The sequence below is a fragment of the Nicrophorus vespilloides genome, unplaced genomic scaffold, assembly GCF_001412225.1.
Source record: "Nicrophorus vespilloides isolate i.1.1-1 unplaced genomic scaffold, Nicve_v1.0, whole genome shotgun sequence".
Lineage (NCBI taxonomy): Eukaryota > Metazoa > Arthropoda > Insecta > Coleoptera > Silphidae > Nicrophorus > Nicrophorus vespilloides.
The window spans coordinates 72,207-93,624 of record NW_017097317.1 but is presented as its reverse complement, the minus strand read 5'-3'; the positions used below and the strand labels follow the sequence as shown (position 1 = coordinate 93,624).

At 33.5% G+C, this 21,418-nt stretch overlaps 1 protein-coding gene across 3 annotated transcripts in view; it reads left to right on the top strand.

Annotated features, from left to right (window-relative positions):
- LOC108559784 (lachesin-like) overlaps nt 1–21,418 on the top strand; it is a 65,440-nt gene that overhangs the window by 31,633 nt on the left and 12,389 nt on the right. The window contains exon 3 of one of the 3 annotated variants that reach the window (XM_017917130.1): nt 13,486–13,524. The exons of 1 other annotated variant lie outside the window; for it this stretch is intronic. In XM_017917130.1, the coding sequence (XP_017772619.1) occupies nt 13,486–13,524 (39 nt within the window). Of the gene's footprint in view, nt 1–13,485; nt 13,525–15,989; nt 16,061–21,418 lie in introns of those variants that run through there. One more of the 3 variants, XM_017917131.1, reaches the window with a different exon arrangement.

The following is a 21,418-nucleotide window of genomic DNA, read 5'->3' as shown; positions in this document are numbered from 1 at the left end:
GCAAGGTGGTTGGTAGCCGTACAGTTTCCATTCCATGTGCCGACTATAACTAGGCTTTACGATCCAACGGCAAATAAACAGGAGACTGGAGATTGCAATACCACAACTACAAAATCCAGGACATTCCACATATCGGTGTTTATTGAATACCTGCCGAATCTTGATTACCACGACGAAAAGAACTAGTTGTTGTTCACCCATGGTATTGCAATCTCTGGTCGCAAACTCGCTGATCTCGGAACCCCGCAAACCTCTGCAAACACCCCGGACAGGTGAGGTGAGATGAGGTTTTGGGGGGTTCGTGTCAGATCTTCGGCGGTATGGTATGACGTTCTTGGAGTTCGAGATGGATTGCGGCCGGCCGTCCCCCAAGAGTTTGTGACAGCCGAATAACTAGCGTCAGTACACACAACTGGCATTCAGATAAGGCGAGAAACTTCTCGCCACCCTCTCTCTCGCAATGTGCTTCCCTTATCAAGCCACCCCTCGAGGGTGTATTCCGCGGGACGCATATTCTTCGGATTAAATAGCCCAGGCCCGCATCCGAAGAAATATCCGCGACGCCCCCGCAGAGATACGCCACTTGCGTAACTTTGTGTTGTTATGTTATGCAATAACCACGCACACGCATACAGAGGCGCGTTCTCATATCAGATCTCTACGACGTCACCTACACAAAATATAAGCAAATAGAATGAAAAGAAAAGGAAAAAAAAGAGAAAACGCCACATTCAGTTGAATATACACTATATTAGCTTAAGGGTGCGGTTTACTGCTGCGATGTAGATCAAGGGAGAAAAGAAGGTGGAAAAGTTTGTATTATTAAGAATATGTGACGACGTGTTTCTCCAGTACCAACGCCGAATGGATTCAACGCTTTATACTGAACCTTGAAGCACATACAGGCAAAACCTTCATATGTTTTATATCCTCTTACTCAATACACTGATTCCACTAAGTAAAAGTATACACAATGCATTATATAACATTTAAGATATTATAAATCGCAAGGATTAATATGATTTTTTAAACTAAACTATATATATTTTAATTAAGTAACAAGAAATTCATAGAATTCTCTAACTAAAATTATATTTATGTACAAACAAGTAAATTTAAGAAATTAAATCTAATAAAAACAAAAATATGAAATAATATGAATGTTTTGAAAAGGATCAATTATTTTCTGTATTGAAAATATGGAGATTCTTTGTGAAATGAAATCTGTATGTACCAAAATAATTGTTACAGCAGATGTATCGGTTTCGATGCATCATTAATTCGGACTTTGCCACCATCAACGATATTAAGTTAGAGCATTAATTGTATTTCGATACAGACAATATATTGATTCAGCATATATCATCAATGATATTCAATTAGCATTGCGCAAGAAGATTTATACTTCTTAGATTAAGTACATAAAGAAAAATAGGAAAACTGTTTAGTGAAAAAAAATAGATTTTCATTTATTATTTAGATTTGAATTTCGTTGGGGTTTATTAAGATTAATTAAGTTCAAGAAGCATTGAAAACACAAACGTTATTTTTATTATCAATATGATTAGAATTAATTGTAGAAAATAAAAAACAAAGTTTCACTTTAAAATTGTTGAAACATAATTGAAATGCAAATTTAGAAAATAAAGTTTTGAATTAATTTGTTTAACGTATAACAGCAAATTTATTTAAGTTTTTTAATTCACTGAAAATATGTTAATAGTATTATTGGATAAATAATGTTTTCAAGAAATCTGTCAGGAATTAAATATTGTTTTTTTAGAGAATGTTAGTAAATGTCTGGAATTCATTAGGGAATGATTATGATGGTAATTGGAACAGAATCGATTTGTTGCAAACCATTAGGTGCGCCGGAAGTAGTGTTAGTATTAATTGCGTAGTTTATGAAGAAATTAATGCACTATATATATTTAATTACATATGGTGCTGGTAATACTATACTACTACATCCCCATAGTTAATTCTTACTCACAAGTTTTAATGAAGACGGTTAAATAACGAGAATGGGAATGGGTAGAAACGGGGGTTCTTCGGGATTGCGCATGCAAATCACAGGGTGGGTGGCAAAGTAGACGGAGGTTTAGGCAATCCCCCTTGTGCTGAAGGGAGACGGAAGAGCCGAATTTAGTTCTCCGATCCACTACACATACTCGAGCCATAACTGGATTCCAGAACTCTGATCAATGGATGCGGAGGAGAAGGCGCTCTTTAATGAATACTCGAAAATGCGTCGCTCCTTCAGGGGCGATGGATAAAAGTGCGGCATCGTGTAGCGCCGAATTTCGTACGCGCATACGAGAGTTCGGTCCGCGCAATTAGTGGACATGCATAGGAATGTGGCAAGATGAATGGGTTGCAATTTGTTATGGTTGTAGGTGAGGTCGGTGCCGGAGGTTAGCCCATAATAACTTCACTTCCCGGCACACGGGTTCACTCAGATATTTATGTTGCGGGTCGCGACATCGCATTTGTCTTGGTCGTCCTGTAGGCCCTTCCCGTCCGGGACGGGACGGCAGGATGGAAGGACGAGCCGGATGTCGAATGCCGAATGCTTCTCTCCTCTACTCGTCCACCTTCGATATAATATTTGCCCTAACCCGATACCCGTACTCTTCTGCTCGAGCAGAAATTTAAATTGAAAACCTTCTCCAAGTGGAATTAAGTCGGAAATTCGTGCTGTTAAATCAACAGTGCACTTTTTGAAATACCTTTTTCTTTTACTAGCATCCTCCCAATCTTTCTCCCCTAACTCTACACATTGCCAGCTTCCTGTTACCTCATTTATTTTAGTATTTCAGTTGTTTTGTATTTTTTTAATTGGATTTATTGAAATATTTAAAAAAATACAAAAATATTAAATGATTACAACTTTAGTAAAATGTTAAGAAATCAAAATCATTTTGAAAAAAAAACTAATAATTTAATTGTATTATATTTTTTTACAATTATAGTTTTTAGAAATAATTTTCAGAAATTATGTTGTATTTTTTTAATTTATTCTATTGATGATGTAAATGCTGTCCCCATGTTTGCATTCGTATCCTGTTGCATTTGTTACCGTTTTTTTATTTATTGTTTTCTACTTTCATTGTGTTTCCCTCCCATTGTACACAATTACAAACTTTCGCAGTCGCTCTTCTTTTACGTTGCATTACGCATTGTGCATCCGCTCCTTATTACTATTTACACAACAGCCACGTCTTCGTTACTAACATTATTCCATCTTATATTTAGAAGGAAATAAAGTTTAAAATTTATTTGAACTTTATTATTGAAATCCGTGAAAATGCTGCGCATTCTTTATTAGTAATATCATGGTAATTAGCAGACAGAAGAAGGAAAATCAACGAATGAACTCGTCGACAACAGTTAGTAGAAGGATGCATACTTAATTACCCGTGTTTATATAAAATAGTGAGGTTTGCATTTTGCTGGGATTGCAGATATTCTTCTTTTCTTTATGTTCATAACTTATCCGAAATGTAATTAGGTAATGGTTTATTGGATGGATTATAGTGAGGTACAGATGATGCCAACTGTAATTTTGTTCAAACACTCCCTGTGGTCTTGTAAACCATAGCCTCGAATCAACAGTATCCATTTTCTATAACCGAGAGCAAATATAGTCTGACCTACAGATTCCTGTTCAAACGTGGACAGCTACAGAGGACCACAGCTCTAAGTTAAAAGTGAACGGATGATTAATGTGGCTGTGTGATTGCCAAAGTTGCGATCACGTCCACCAACTATCCACTCTTCAGCTCGGGCCGCGTTCCAAGCCTTCCCCTCTTTTCCTACGTACAACAAGTTTTTTCCTTTTTTTGGGTTATTTTTTTTCGTTAACTTTTAGCATGCAGCCTGTGATATTTGTGCAGCGGAAATGTGTGTAAACATTCATGCCTATCCCTATTCAACCGTTCCCAAAGTAGATTTTCCTTTCCACTTTGACACAAGTTATTTAGATTATCAAATACAGCTCTTCCAGTTGGAGCTTCATCTAAAGACCATGTCCGGCTTGATTTACAAGCATACGCTTTACTTTGCTGCAAACACTGATATCCTTTTACTTTTGACATGAATTCATTATGTTTGTCTACAATTTAATATAACATCAACAATTTACCTTGTCAGTAAATAATTTATTACATGTTTTTAAAGAAAATCTCATAATATTTCAGTGAAATACACATCATGTCTTTTATAATATTTACAACAGATTTGAATTCAAAGAAATGACAAATTCTAAAATAAAAATCTTGAAAAAATCTTAAATTTTTCTTGCAGTGATTGCATTTTTTAAGTGAATTTTTACAATTTCTACGCGTTGTTCGATCGTATACTTTTCCATAACTTAACCTGGCGGCAATTTTAAATATATCCAATATATAAAGAAAAAACATGTACAATTAGTTTGTAAAATATCTTTATAAAAGTACACACATTACAATTACAAAATAATATTATGAAACAAGAAAACTTAATTAAAATATCTAAATTTATTAATTTAAAAGCGAATATAAGAAATAAAGGAAAAAAAAATAATTTAAAAAATAATGAAATTTAATTTTGTAAAGTATGCAAATATTTTTTTTTATCAAAATGATAAAATATAATATTATCATCGATGTGTTGATATTTGCAAGCCATATGTAAAATTGAGGTTGTATCTGGCACATTTCTTAGAGAGCACTCAGCCATTTTTTGAAATTGCATATGTAAATTCAATTTAAGACATATAATGTAGCTATATGCACGTTCCGGTCGTTGAGGAATTCCAGAAAAAGAACTTCCAACAAATGGACGCACATCGAAAGAAATTCAATCACATTTGCGATAATCTCATAATACTTAAGGGTCGACGGTCCTAATCTAGATAATCCCATTTTTTTGTATCTCATTCATATAAAATCATATGTAAATACGTAAATTTCAAATAGAAAATGTAATTAAATTGCATGAATAAATATGATTTTTTTTCTTATTTCATTTTATTAGTCTATATAGAAGGATATTTTTATTTATTTTAGTAAATCAAACAACGATGTTTTTTTTAAGATTTGAGTAAATAGTTACGTGTATTTAAATTAGAGAAAAAAAAAATCGATTTATAAAATTTGAAGTAAATATTATTAATTAATTAGAAAAAAATGGAAAATTAAATAATGTTTCGATTTGTTAAATAAAAAATATATAGACGTATTTTCCGCTCGCATAAAGATTTGAATCAATTATGTGATTTGACGAATTTTAACTTCGATTCGTAATAAAAATAAATTGCGAGTTGTAAATTGCCAGCAATTCTTTTCATATTTTTTTTTCCGTTTTGCAATTCAGTGTGGTTCACGGTATATCATTGTAGAATATACGCTCCTTAATCCTTGAAGTATTAAAATGAGCATATACGGAAGCCTAAACCGCAACCATTATTTGTGAATTCAATGAGCGGTTGTCGCAGCGCTTCTAATGGTGTTGACATACATGATCCAAGCTGCCTAAAAACCATGGCAAACATAACGGAATTTCGGGTATAAAGCGACGGAAAAGTAAGTAATATTGTGCACGATCCTCGTGCCTTCCTTTCCTCACATTTATATTTCAGGATGTTTGGAGTAAAGGGGGGGTTGAGCGCCCTTCCGTACCGACGATATCCTAACGCCCGGCGCATCCACCGTCCATCTAATACCCATTGTGTCGGGTTTGTTTGATGCAGCCAGGATTATCTTCTGGCCACCGAACGAACCGACATAAGGCAGCAAATCGGACTAAGCCATTCTTACACTGTTTTTCTGCCTTCTTCATCATCTCTCTATTCCACTTCAATCTTTAAACCAGAAATACTTCCTTTCTTTCTACTTCTATTATCTCTTTTTTCCTCATAATACGACAATCTCAACCAATGACCCACTTTTTATAATCGCTATTTAAATATTGATTTCATTGAAAATTCACAGAAAAAAAATCATATATAGCTATAAATGTTTGACTACAAATATTTTGTCAGTTTGATACAGGTTATGTTTTTGGAAAAAAAAAAGAAAGTTGTATGTTCTAAACGAAGCTGCTCAAGAAATAAATGTGTCACTTTTTAAATATTAAATTGCTATTATGGTAGAAGAGAGTAAAGTGGTTGGAGGTGTAAATATAAGAGAGTGAAACTTGAGTTACTGAAGACGCCACTGCGTATGTCCATTACTACTCCAACAAAAGAGGAGTATCTTTGCGATTCAAGTATTCATGGAAAATATGACAATGACTGCAAACGCCGCTTTATCCACACACACATATTAAGAAGCTCGAACGTATACATCATTGTATGTGAGTGTGTACATATTATATTTTTTTTGTACTTCTTCTTCATATAAATATTTTTTTCCTCTCCTATGGCCGTAGCAGCGCTTTATTATTTTTATGCCGCACTTCGGCGGTCTCTTATATAAGACCATATTTTAGCGGCACCTTCGCGAGCCGAGTTTGATCCCCCTCAGGCACCGAATCTGCTCACTTTAGATATGGTCGCGTTAAGTTTTCCAGCGGAAAAATGTTTTCGAATACAGTTTCTTGCCGCAGGCCGCACCGCCACAGCTCATCACAATTTCCCTCTCATCACTCTCCCAGTATTTCTTCCCCCCATCTTTTTTTTCTTCCACCCTTTCATTTCGCCGCACGGATCCCTTCTTTGTTTGCAACTTTTAACGCTTTTCCCTATACATATTTGAGTCGAACGCGGAAAGAGCGTCGTACTAATCATTGCACAAAATCCAACGGCAATCAGAATACGCCAACGAATGCCAACGCTGAGTCAGGCAGCCGCAGGACGTCGTTGCATAATCACCGATCCTGCTGATGACTGGTTTCGCATTGATCCAGCTGGAACTCTTCATTAAAACGGTGACGAGCGACTTTTCCTGACCATAGGCTTCCATCCCCTGTTAATTTACATCGAAAATCATTATCCACAATCGAATGAATGCCGATACCTGAAACACATTTAATCCGATTAAAACCATCTGTGTACAAGCATTAAGCTGTGTTTTAAATAACGGTACAAAATTCTATATTGGAATTTTGGTTGAGTGATATAAATCAGTGCTGGGAGCACAAAACGCGAGCGCCGGAACAGGGTGAGAACCGGTTGAAAGCTGAGCGAAATAAAAGACGGAATGAATGCCTCTTGGTGAGCGCACATCAACAATTAAGGCAACGGAATGGAGGCCCAAATCGCAGATTAAATAAATGTTGTTCTATCCTTCTTCTCTAACTTCGCTTTCTTCCCGTTCTCACCGAATTAATATATATTTTTTTCTTCTATTTATATTGTTTTCGATCCTCTTGGAGATTAGGGCTATGTACAAACATGCGGGCTCGTAGTCTGTGGTCCAAAACAGTATTTTGCGTTACGAGCTGCAGGTGAGGCAGTCTCGAATAAGTTGAGTTTGGACCAGATGTCTCTTGGTTTTATGGATGACAAAGAGCACTTCGGCGCGTTATGGCACCACCAGCTGTGACGAGTCTGCAGCTCGGTCTGAGTCGTGAGGAAATGGGAGGATCGTACACCTACCTGTATGTAGGGCCGTCGCATTCTAGTCCTAGTCCTTCGGGAATTAAGCGCGGAACGAAGCAAAGTTCAGTTTCGTCCTCGCCATCCGATGTTGTTGTTGTGCGTCGTTTTGCGGATCATGCAAACGCGAGGAACGCATTATTGGATACACTAAAGCAGTGCCGTATTCAGAACTACTTAGACTTCGCATCTCAATACATTCAATAACTAATAACCAATTTCATTGTAAATGCATCGACCATCAACTATTCATAACACTTACAAATACAACAATACAAACCATAAAAATATCCTTTACTTTATTTATTTATATATAATACACCTATCTTTCATTTTATAAGGTATTTTATTTACACATTTTCGCTTTTAAATGGATTAAAAAATATATTAACTTATCAACAAATCTAAAACTGGAAATAACTAATAAAAAATAATGTTAACAAACATCATCCTATTTTTAAAAGGGACTCACAAGAGAATAACACAAATTGGAATTATAAGAAAAGTACATAAATTGTACATAGAATAAATAAATTTAAAAAAAATGATATTTTTGAATAATTCTTTATACTTATTAAATAAAGTTATTTAATAAAAAAAAATCATTACCAAAAATAATAAAAAAAATCTGTAGTTAAAGATTATTTACAGTTTTAAATAAACTTTTGAATTTAAAGTTTTATATATACAGTCAATTCCGGTGGCTCAAGCTGTATCGACTGTATTTAATAGTAAGCAACCGATATTATAGAAATTGTATTGCTATTACTCAATTAGACATCAAATAATATACATACTATGATCAAACATTGACTACTAACACCAACATCAGTTCGATATATTACCGCAGTACCAGAAAGTAGGGTATCTATTTACGTTAATTAATTAACAAACCAATATCATTGATAATGTACTGAATTTAATATTAATCTATGCACCCCATACTTCAATTAATATAATTAACTAACGCATCAACATCATTTAAATATATTATGGTAATTTTAATAGAAATACATACAGATAAAATAAAAATTTAAAAAAAATCAAGTAATGAGGAAAAAAAACTTGATTTTTTCTAAAAAGAAAATCTAAAAGGTCACAAAGTCTCTACTTTCTAATAAAGCAAATATATTATTATATCAATTAAAAAATGTGTTTTATTAAAAAATGAAAATATTAGTGTGACATCCTTTAAAAGTATTAATTGAACTTGGACTATAAATGGGGATTATTAATAATTATGTAGTATTATTAATTGAAATATGTAGGTTTAATATATGTCTTCGACAGCTTGCAGTTTTGGACTTTTGTAGATACGGTCCTGCTGATACCCATCCCTATCCGCGAAGGCGAAAGAGCGTAGATAGTATCATTGGTTGGGTTCGTTTAAATAGTGAGAAGTAAAGGGTTTTGAGGGGTGGAAACTAAATCGAGTTCCTGCCTTCATCCCCATCCCCGTCCTTAATAATGTTGATATTAAGTAGAGCGCTAACATCGGACATTACGAGCAGTATCCGCGTTGGGCGGGTTATGTTGTTATGTTGTTTGGTCTGGTGAACAAACGACACGGCGATCCCCGAATGGGAATGTGGCTGAATGCGAGACTTCGCAATCCGCTGCGACCGTCATGCAGCCAGTTATTCTCCTTATTAACATCCCTCCTTTCCTCCCCCAAGAGACTGATGCGGTCATCGCCTGCCACCAGCTCACTAATGTCCCTCCCGATATTACGTAAGGAGGAAGGGGGACGCACACGACCCTTCGCATCCAGATCCAAATTCTACGGAGTGCATCAGATTTTGGCCCCACGGAAACCTAATTAACGTGGAGCCGGTCAAAAAATTAATTACCTAAAGTAGCCCGCCTTGTGATAAGGATATCATTAATTTACAGAATCGGACATGTTTTACCTATTAAAATTTACTTAATAGACACTTTTCTTTCAACAAACGCTAATGACAATTTACAAAAAACGAAAATTAATATTTTTTTAAATCCATCAACATTAAAAATATATTTAATTAACTTTAATGTCAAAGCATAAAAATATTTTGGAAGCATCATTTTCAATAATAATTCGGATACGCATTGAATCATAAATCATCAAATAAAATCGTTAAATATACTAAAATATTAATTACTGTATCCTAGTCACAAATCAATAAAGGTCATAAAATCAAAATTCGGTAGTGATAATAAAATTCAATATAAAATCCATTCCCTCGTGGCTCGTTTTTCGATAAAAGCAGATAAAAAAATAATATCATAATTATGTACTCCGGCAAAACAATATGTCGTCAAATTTAAATGGTCGTAGTCAATCAATATTTCAGAATAGAAGAAAATTAAATATTTTTGTAGAAATTTATATTACAGACATAGAAAAAATAATGCACATGGAAATTAGCATGAGCATATTTGTTAAAAAAAAAATTGGTGTATTGATTTATATTTTATGATTGTACGTTTTTAATGCCTTCCACCATTAACTTTGTTAATGAAATATACTCATTAAACGTTACTAGTAAAACATGAATAATATTTGATAAATATTTTATGAACTTTATTTATAATTTATCAATGGACTTTTTAATTTCATTAACTTTGTTAATTTATTTTTTCTATAAAATCTGCTATTGATACGTTTCTTGTAAAATGCAAAGATTTTAATAAATCATTAATTGTTTAGTTTTACAAATATTCAGCTTAAATATAAATAGTTTTTGTAAGTATATTTTTTTATTTCTTTCTAAATACATTTTAAATAATTTACAGTTCTAAAACTAAATATAAAGCATTTAATCCAATTTTATTTTAATATGTAAACGAGGTTTTAAATTATATAAGAAAAAAAAATATAATTTTATGCAGTTTTTTTTTCAATTTTTGACGGAGGAAGATTGTAAAATGTGAATTTGTATTTTAATCGTTAATGCAAGGTATTGATCAAAAGTTTATGAAAAAAAAATATATGGAAGTAATAAAGAATGTAAAGATGTTGCATCGCGGAAAATATTTTATAAGGCACTAAGTCTGGAGATAAGTTAAAAGAAGTTTGTGCGCGTTACGAGGGGGTTCGATTTTAAGAGTGTAATTTGCTGTTCCACCTGAATATACCTAGTTCGGATCGAATCGAAAGGTATAATCAAGGATTTTGAGGCGGAGGGAGGTTAACATACGAAAAAAAAATGTGAGAGCGAGGGTTAACTAACATTGTTTGGGGGCAAATTTCGCGGGGGCATTTGCCCGATTGACCGATCGTAGCGACGTTTCTGGGTATAATGCATTCAGTTAATTTGATACTCGATTGACTCAGTGATCGAAATACGGAAAATGACAATTTTGAAGTTGAAAATAGGAATCATTTAGCGTGACATGATTGTGGCCTATAACATCTATAACAGGTAGAGTTTATGTGAATGACAATGGAGGGGTTGTGAGGACGACAATCGCAGCCCGACACGCGACTACTATAGCTTAATAAAGCTAATGGACGCTAAATTCAGGAATATCCCATTGGAATGGGAGTACGTGAGGGGTGGTTGCTCGGGGTGGAGCGCAAAGAAGAGAGCGTCTCGGAGGGGTGGAAGAAAAGAAGCGAGCAAAGGGATAGAGAAAAGCAGAGAAGAAAAAAAAACAGGAGTAAATAAATAAAAGAAGTTTATTTATCGCTCTGTCGGAGTAAATAAATTTCCGACATAGAGAAATACAAATAGCCTTGCTTCTTTCTTCGACTACCCCGACTTTTGAGCGGCGCGCGGCGTCGGCGTCGCGCAAAAAACCGCAAGAAACGAGCGCGCCCCGTCGTAATGAAGACTAATGACGGCTAAATCTTCCGTGATGTTGATTCGAACGCAACGCGCGGCGCCACCCTCTCCCTTCCTCAAATGCAACATTGAGCTTGAATCGCGTATTCAACAGGGTGCATACAACCACCCCTCGATCAACAACGATCAAATCTTTTCATAATTTTTGCACAAAGTGCATTACGGCATCCATTTTTCAACATCATAAATTCCGGAGACGCGACGTCCGCATTTCGTTCTGCTTCGTACCTTTTTTTGTCTTTATTGTGTGTGTGTGTACAGAATTTTTTTTTGCTTCCCCATCCGAGAAGAAGCAACAAAAATTTAAAAAAAAAACCAAAACAGAAACCCCGGAACAACATTTGTCACATTCATATCCACACTGTTAATTCCAATATTTATATACATAAGGGTGGTTGTACTACATTCACAATTTTATTTTCAACCCCTGTAATGTTTATAATTACATATCACGTGGAAATTTATACAAAAAAATACATCATCTGCTAATGTTTCACTGTTTGTAATCGAGTTTTTACATATATATATGTTTGTGTTTTCAAATTTCCTGATTTTAGAAGGAAAATCTTAAAAATTGATAAAATGAAAATTTGGTTCAAATCTTAATAAATCATGTTTGAAATTCAATCGATTAAATAATTGCTATCCAGTATATCAATTGAAGAAATTATTATGAAGGAATCAGTAGGATATAAAACATATGTATTGCCATTTTATGAAATTTATAAAAAATAAAAGGTAGGTGTTTCATTGGGGTAGGTAGGTAAGAGATCTGGTATGTAGATGATTAAAGAGAAGTAATGCAGCTGAATGTGTAAAGACTATTAAATATAAGAGAATCCATATGATTTGGATGCAATTCGTAGTAATAAGAATATCCATACTAATGTACATAATATGTGCTCAAATAAAAGGGTTATAAGTAGATTTCAGGAATGAGAAGATGGAGGTAGGTTATTGAGTCGATAGGTTTAAAAATCAGGTTAAGTACTGCAAATTTAACAAAAACATAATTATAAAACTTAAATATTAGCAAATTATTACGCTTAATTCTAAATTTTTATTATTAAATATTATTTACTTTTTTTGTTACTGTATTTCAGGACTAATATTTTCTTAGCGTAAGTAAAAAAAAATTAAAAAAAACAGGTAATCATTTCCGAAATTTGCTATTTATTTCCACAACACAGCTTGCTTCCTATAAGCTTACAATTTTTTTCGTGATGTCCTCTAGGTTAAGAAAACGGTTAAGTATATTCAATGTTAAGTTTACCTTATACATTAGGTATAGGATAATTTTTAAACGTAATATTGATTGAGGATTTTAAAATATTCTACAAGAGGTAGAGTAATATTATTTTGTACTTGAAATTGGGAGTATTTCAGAGGCCGAGTGTGAAATGAATATGTATATGCAGAGCGGCTGAAAATGCATGCACGTGGATAGTGCAAAATCGAGTTGCATAACTGGCGCACGTTAATTCCGTCAATTAAGTTCGGAACGAGAAATTATGAGTTTGCCGCGATTAAGTTATGCGGAATTTAGCGAGAAGAAATTTGATTAAATTCAATTATCCTGGCAACACGTCTGCATCCGTGCGCTGGGTCTGCTATAATTATGGTGGTTGAGACCTAATTTGTATCTGTACATCCACACAGGGTGTATTTTTGATAAGGATTCGGCCTCAACTTTCTGGGGTTGGGTTATTAAGCACTTCCTTTTTGCCAACCCGGTGGAAGTATAAATTCGAAGTACTGCATATAATTTTTGTGGGGACAGAGGGGGTTGAAGGGTGGATGGAGGATGTTGGTGTCGCCAAGCATTCCCATCTGAAGACTCCCGCACACCCCTGTAAGGATTTAGTAAATACTTCGTCGTCTGCGACGCGTATTTATCAGATTTAAGTTTAAGAAATTAGCGAGATAGGAAAACTGCCGTCAAATCTCAATTCCGTCACCCAAATTAATCCGGCAAACGACGTAAAACGAAACTTTCCAAATATCGTTCAATATATATATATATTTATTTTCACAAATTATACAAGTTTCCCTCTTATCTATTTTCTTTTTCTTGTATAGACAAAAACATCGGTCGTCATCGACATTACATTTCATCAGGTGAGATATAAAGTGTTTTTATACAACTTTTACTGTTTAATCCTGCATCTACCCCCACACACAAACACACCAAAAAATGATTTTTGTTTGATAAAAATATACATAATTATTTTCTTCTGCAGATTTAAGGTAATTGGTTGAGAATATGCAAAGATAATAATGGTTATCCGTTGAATGGTTCGGGTTGTCTGTAATCGCATGCGGCTGTTGTCAGCTGGATGGTAAATAGGTTAGGGATGTCAGTTATAGCAAATACCATTAAGATTATTTCCGCACTATGAAGATATAAATACTTGCATTTCACTTTTTTTTACTCAAAGTTGTTTTATATACACAGGGTGATTCATTTAAAATTACATTTTGAAAAATTTAAAATATTGACAATAAATTCATTCATTAAAGTTGTAAGCATTCAAGGACAGAAGAAACTTTTTATAAGCAGTGTCTTTACATTTTTGCTAATATCACAAAAAATAAGGGGTGCAAATTCATTAATGAGCAACCAAATTAAAAGTAAATGTTTACTCTGGTATTGTTGTATTGTTTCTCATTTAACTGTCAAACTATGTATATTGATGGGAACACCCTGTATATATACAGCAAGTGTAATTCTTTTAATACTAAAGAAAAAGATTTTTCATTGGTCGCGCGAATTCTTGATATTTATGTCTGAAAATGCTGAGAATGAGTTCACGTCTTGTGGTATATCTTAATGAGTTGAGTGAGGCGAAGGGAAAGATGTCATAATAAAATTTAGACATCCGCAATGTGTATATGCAGACATAAGATATATGTACGTGTGTAGATGTAAAAAGGAGATGGGCCTTCTTCGTTCTTTCTCCTCTACCGCCATTGTCTCGGCTCGCTAATGTGGCATTATTATATATATATGTGTATATATATAGTGCAGCATATAATGCGACGGCGATAATGTACGGAGTGGAGGCTATATGCTATGTGCTATGATCAACAAAGCGGATGATGTGCTTTACGACATGAGGAATGCTCGAGGATAAAATGCGACCAGATGGGTTGAGGCGGATTTGTATGCGAGCGGCGACCGCGACTTTTCGCCGAATATAATTTGACGGTTAATTCAATCCTCCCAGGACCCGACAGCGCCCTTCTGGCCCGAGTTTATCCTCCCCCCACCCCTCAAAAACCATCCCCTTCGTAATATAACCACTTTTCATTTCGAGTGGAGATATGATAATATCGCGGCTATATTTCAAAAGAAATACCATTTTGCGGATTTAATTACGTTATTGAAGTGTCATGTGCCACGGCCTTGATAAATGCAGAGAAGACGGGCGGGCGATCTACGGCTTATACTAGGCTCGCGCACACGGGAATAGCAAATATTTCATCGTTCAGTCCTTCCTTCCCTTCTAAAGTTTCGGAATTCCCATGTAAGTCATTCAAATCGTGGAGGAAAGTAATGAAAGCCGACGGTTCTCGCCTCTACCGTGGCCAGCGCCTTCGATTCCATTACATTTGATGTGGATAACTAATTCGCCTCAATTAAACGCGGTCGTAATTTGCTCTATTAGTTTCACAGACGGGACATTTCAATTGCTCCATTCAGATTTTCAGATTTACATTACGAACCGCGTTTCCGTTTGGTTCGCATCCTCATTTCCTCGCATTTGCAACCTTGAACTAATCGCACTACGCATACATTTCCTTTATTGCATTTAATATTATTTTTTTTTAATTGCTTTAATTATTTTATAATTGGTAAACAATGACAACATAATTCATACTTGTCTCAGTTAAATTAATTGCATATTCTCCTTAAAAAAAAAATCGAAAAAAAAATGTGAAAAAAATTGATTTTCCATTATTTTTTAGAATTTTTTAATTACAATTAATTAATCTGATTTCAGTAATTTAACATCAAGGAAATTGGCATGGGAAGACAATCTGTACACGATAACACAATAATTATATAAATAGTAAAACCTTGCATAGTAGAAATCGATTTCAACAACAAATTTATATGTTTGTCCCAATAGACTTTGTAATTGGTATATATTGTCCTAAGAGGCTTGACATATAAATTTTGAATTTTTTATAAAATTGTAGCAAATTATAATATTTTATTTTAATGGACTTATTAAGTTTTTACACTAATAAACTTAATGATACTATGCAAGGTACTACTTTAATTGTAACTGAAATGCGCTATCGATAATTAATACTGAACAAAAAATGTGAATTTGATTATATTTAAAAAGTCAATTACCAGTGATATACCATTAAAATCCAATCAAACTGAATAAAAATAAATAAAGAAACACGCGATATACGGTTTTAAACAGGAAGCAAGAAAAAAGAAGTAAAAATAAACACAAATTATTGGAAAATTTCATGTTCGTTCCTTAATTGAAAAAATGATTATACGCAATCATCATTTCAGTTGTAAATGAGTTCACTTAATATATGGATGTTGTTGTGTTAGCATCTACAAGACTCGATCAATTTGGTTGCTACATCCTTACTTCTGGTCTCGCCGGAAGCTCGTGTGTTTTAAACGGTAAACATTTTTCCAAAACAAAGCACGAAAAGAAAAAGAAAATAATTTCAAAAAAATAAGTAAAAACGAAAAAAAAAATGATACTTACAGAAAAAAAGAGAATCTGTTGTTTGCATTGGGCTTTTGGTGTTGCATGATTGGTGCATGACTTATTAAGTGTTATTTGTTCATCTGATGTAACTTGTGATGATTACGACGAGATAAAAAGGACAAATTTTTAACGGTGAAGCGAGGACATACAGATTGATTTTCTGGGTCGAGATTGATTTCGCTTCTTCTTTCTTTTTTTTTAGATTTAGATTTATTCTTTTTTTTTCTGCTCTCGGTGGATGGGGTGGATTAATTGTATTTGCTGGGATGGATGGCGGCGGAGAGAGAGAGAGAGAGATGGGGGATCTCTCGAAATGCGAAGATTGGCCACGTCCGCCCTTAGCAATATCACATATTTAAATTAGTTCCATGGAATTAAGGGAGGGTGGGTCTGTGCTATAATGACTGCATTAAAACTTCGGCGACTACAGTTCAACGAGTTCTATACGAACACACCACGTTGCCACGAGCGGTGTTTGTTTGACGAACTATCTGAATAATATATATATACTTACAGTTGGTGAAATAATACTAGATACTTGCCTAGTGGAAATATGGGTAGGTACTAGTTTTGTTTGGGTTTTCCTTATTTCGAGGTGAATGGGAAGAGGGAGGTATAAAAAGATACTAAGAAGTTTCGAAGCAACGAGCAGGAAACGTTTAAATTTGGCAACCGTTTTCGAATGCATCTTCAATTATGTAGGCAATAAGTTGCCAGTAGTTGCTATGCGATATAGCCTAGGCAAGTTGGGTTTAATGAACATCAGTAGTACGAGCACATAGCAATTGTAACTCTCGGACGGCACCTGATGGCGCGCATTGCCGCATCAGCGCGCATCCACAGCATCCCCAAAATCCCGTGCCACTATTTCATGTGCGCCGCCGGCATCGATATATTACATAACATATATATATATACACTTCGGCTTAAATACAATAAGTATTTAGATGGCGCGGGGCACATATGTACAAGTGGATATTTGTTACGTGATGGGGCCACCATTCGTTTTCCTGCTTCCTTTTTGCAGAAGTGCGTGCTCCTTTCTTACGTCCGTATCGCTATTTCTTTTTTATTTTATTTCGTTCATCTCTTGTTCCTCCTCTTCGTTTCACTTGCCTCGGATACCCGCGCACACACACGCTCTTAATATTCAAATTTTCGGAGGCTATGTTTCAAGCAATATTGAGGGGTGTAACGGGGAGGACTATGTTATTGCTTTTGTAACTCTGGCATTCCCTTTCATGCTAACTTAACCGAACGAAATGGCAGCAGCGCTAGGAATACAAGTGGTCCCATTACTTTTATAAACCAGAAATGGCGTTCATCATACACTCTGAATAGTTAATAACTTACACCCTAACAACCCTAAATTCATAGTAGTAGTATTTTAGTAGCATACATACATCTAAACTAAATACATATTTTTATACCAAATTACATATATATATTTTTTTTATTAATTTAAGATTGGCTTCAAAATTTATACTTAGAACCTTAACTTGCATGATTGTTTTATTTATTAAATAACAAATTTACTTTTTGCAACTATGACCAATAAATTTTAATTAGTAGTAATTTAGTTTTTTTAATTATACAAGTTTAATATCTCTAAAATCTATTATTAAGAGATAATAAATAAATTTTTACATATTTTTTTTACTTGAAAGTTTTAAATAATAATGAATTCTACACCTGAAAATAGGCAACTAATTATTTTATTTTTAATTTAATAAGTAAAAATTAGTGGAAGTTAGTTAGTGAAAAACTAATTATATAAATAGTCTAATAAATTGTTAGTTAATTATTAAAGATTAAAATAATAGAAAATTTGATTTAAATCTAATAATTTGATTAGTATACATATAAAATACAAAAGAAGGCTTTAGTTATAAGGAATTTAAAAGTAGTGAAATTTTTTAATTAAATAATTGTCAAATCATGATTTCATCAAATAGACTAGTTTTGAATGAATGATAATTCGAAATAGAAAAATAAATAAGGAATTGTTTATTTTATGTCAAAAATTTTAAGGAAATTGTGGAATTAAGATTGAAAAATTATTTTCAATTCATAATTATTTTAATTATTATTATGGCAGATAAAAATGTGTTTTAAATAGTGGAAGGTTTTAGTTATAAGTAAAAAATTATAACTCAAATTAGGTAATTGAATTAGAAATTGCTTATTTAATAATAATATTAATTCAAGAATGTTAATCCTTCAAAGCATTACTCAAAAATGGCGTGATGTGCTTTTACAAATCGTCGGTCAGAATGAAGAAGGTACATTGGTGTCATCCTCATGTTTGCAATTTTAAAACTTATGATTGGTTTGTCTAACAGAGTCGCGCGAGTTAAATAATTTAAGCGTAATTTGAGTAATCCATTTCCATTTTCAATTTCAATTAGTCATTATTTTAATTGGTAAAATATTCAAAATACTGCGTCTCAAATATACACTAATTGATGGACACACGACTCGTGTAACATTTACGTAAATACGTATGTTAATTGAAAAAGTACGTTCATTAATGCTATTACCATGAAATAAATTCATTTTACATTTATTTTTTTCATGTAATCCGATTAGTTTGCAATCAAAGGTATAACGTGAATGCGAAAAAAAACATTCATATATAAATAGATGCGCAGTAATTAAACTCTGTTTATTTGCACGTCAAACATAAGGGTAATTATTTTGAAATTATGATCGACAAACTGTTAATGATGCGATTAAATTCAATACTACATACATACACAGTTTTAATCATTTCCGCATTTTCAATAATTAAATAACTGATTGCGTGTAATACTAGAACATAAATAAATCAAATGTTTACAGACATTCGACAAAACCGATTCGATAATTAATTATGATTCATCGCGGGTTTGCCGATTTTTCACGTTTCCATTTTGTTTATTTTATGTATATATATATATTTTTTTGCTCTGACGATCACATTTTTGTAGCCCTTTATGATGTGCAAACAAACTGCGTCCGATTGGGATAAAAAGAGCAAGCGAGGGCCCTTTGTGGGTGGACGCAATTAAAAGTCCTTGTTTGCGTTTAATACACGACGATTTGCGCAAACACATCATCCAATTGGACGCAATTTAATTACGCAAATAATAAAATTAATATGACGTTTTCAATTACGTTGTGTAATTATATTTTGTCTGTTTAATTGAATATAGGCAAAATAATTGACATTTATATAAATTAAAAAAAAAATATTTTCACTGTATTTTATAGCTTTAATCGACTTTTATTTGTTTGAAAAGTTGTATTAAGTAATAAAAGAGAAGAATAATTAAGGTACAATTAAACCAACAAATTTCGCAACATAACTCTCTCTACGAGGTTNNNTAATGAATCACTTGTGGATTTGCAGTGACCCTACTGCTTGTATTCAACCACTGAGATGAAATTTAACCACGTGGTTTATATTTGTTATATAAAGACGATTTATAGAAATTGTTTAATATATAAATAAAATTAATAATTTTTTGAAAAATAATTAAAAATTAGGGCGGAAAGACTTAGGTCGATATCCCTTTGGTTACAATTCGTGACTAATAAAGATTTTTATTATTATTATTAAAAATTATTGAAATGATAAATATTTTATTTGAAAAACTATTTTAGAAATTATTATAGGAAAATATTTTTTTAAATTATACATGATATTCCCAACTACAAAGATCTTTTATTTAACGTACTAAACGAGTTATAAAAAAATTAAATTCTTGAAGTCTAATTTTTTTTTCATATAATCATTATAAAAATTATTATAGATAAAAATATAAATCCTTTTTACAAATTATTGTAAATTTTATGCATTGCATTATACAAATATTTATTTTAAAGTCTTACAAATACTACTAAAACTACTACTATTATTAAAGTTTTCATAACTTTTTATTTTGGACAATTTTTTTTTTTAAGTGAAAAGTAAATATTTTTTGTTTGAAAATACAGCATGTAATTAACAATTATATTATAGAAAAAAAAATAGGGAATGTTGTGTCGGTTATGTTAGAAATTACGTGTGATAGACAAAATTATTTTTATTGGCTATTTTTATTTTCCAAATTATTTAGTATGTTAGTCTTGCCACTTATAGAAATGAGTTGCACAATATAAAATATAATCATTGTTTTCTCTTTTTCATTATAAAAAAAATTGTACGTTCATAAATTTTCCAAATTATTTGATGTGTTATTGTGACCTTATGTCACGTTTTACTATAAATACCAATACTACTCAAAGTAGATGTAATATGCTTTATGCGTTTTTAGATAAATTCATAATGGGTATGTTCTTTAAAATTGGCAATTATTTAATAGAGACAGGATGTAATTAAATTGATATTATCGAAAAATTTATGGAATGTCGTATCGGAAATTGTTTCAATTATGTACGTGTGCCGTGGAAACGGAGCCAAATAAATAATGGCTACGACGTCGAAAAGATGATAGGAAACGTTTTGGGGGTCAGCACCTGGAGCAGCAGTAACGCGGAGAGGCGGAGACAGGAAGGGCAGTAAAGCACCGGGACGTGAAGCATTGTCGATTGCAGCAGGTGTTATTGTTGTCCTCGTAAATTATCGGGGTAAAGGGGGTGCAACTTTACCAGTTCATAATAATTAAGCGAATTCGTGGAGGAGTCGATACATCCACAATATACACACACCCCCTTGACAATTCCGAAAAGAAGAATTAAAGAAAAGCGAAAAAGAAATCTCGAACCTTAATTAGATATTCAAATGCGAATGCGGCGTGGAGCTCTTCATCAAATATGCATACCTAATTCCGAGCTTGAGTACCTGTACTTTTGCATATTCCGATTTGATCTTCGCCTCGCTCGTGGCATCCGAAGAATGCGACGCCAAAGGGGTGTAAGAGGGCGCAACTCAATAGGGGCTTGCGTGTCTTCTGGTAGACGCTTACGTCTCCACCACCATCACCGCTTCATAATTGATAGACGTCGCATAGATTTTACTTCTGTCGACAGACAGATTGGCTTTGTGACACACGCGCTCTATGACGCCCTTTACCTGCCTCAACTAACATCGTTATTTCGATAATCTGGTAAAGCGCGCGCTTGCTGAAATTAGATAAATAGAGGCCAGCTTTTCGAGGCTTCAAACAACCCGGAAACGGATCGTTTTTAATAGAATCCCTTGGCGAGAAGAAAGTTTCCGGTGTCCCGCATTCCTCCCTCTTTGAATACAAATTTGCATGTTTTTGTTAATCTTCCCGTGAGAA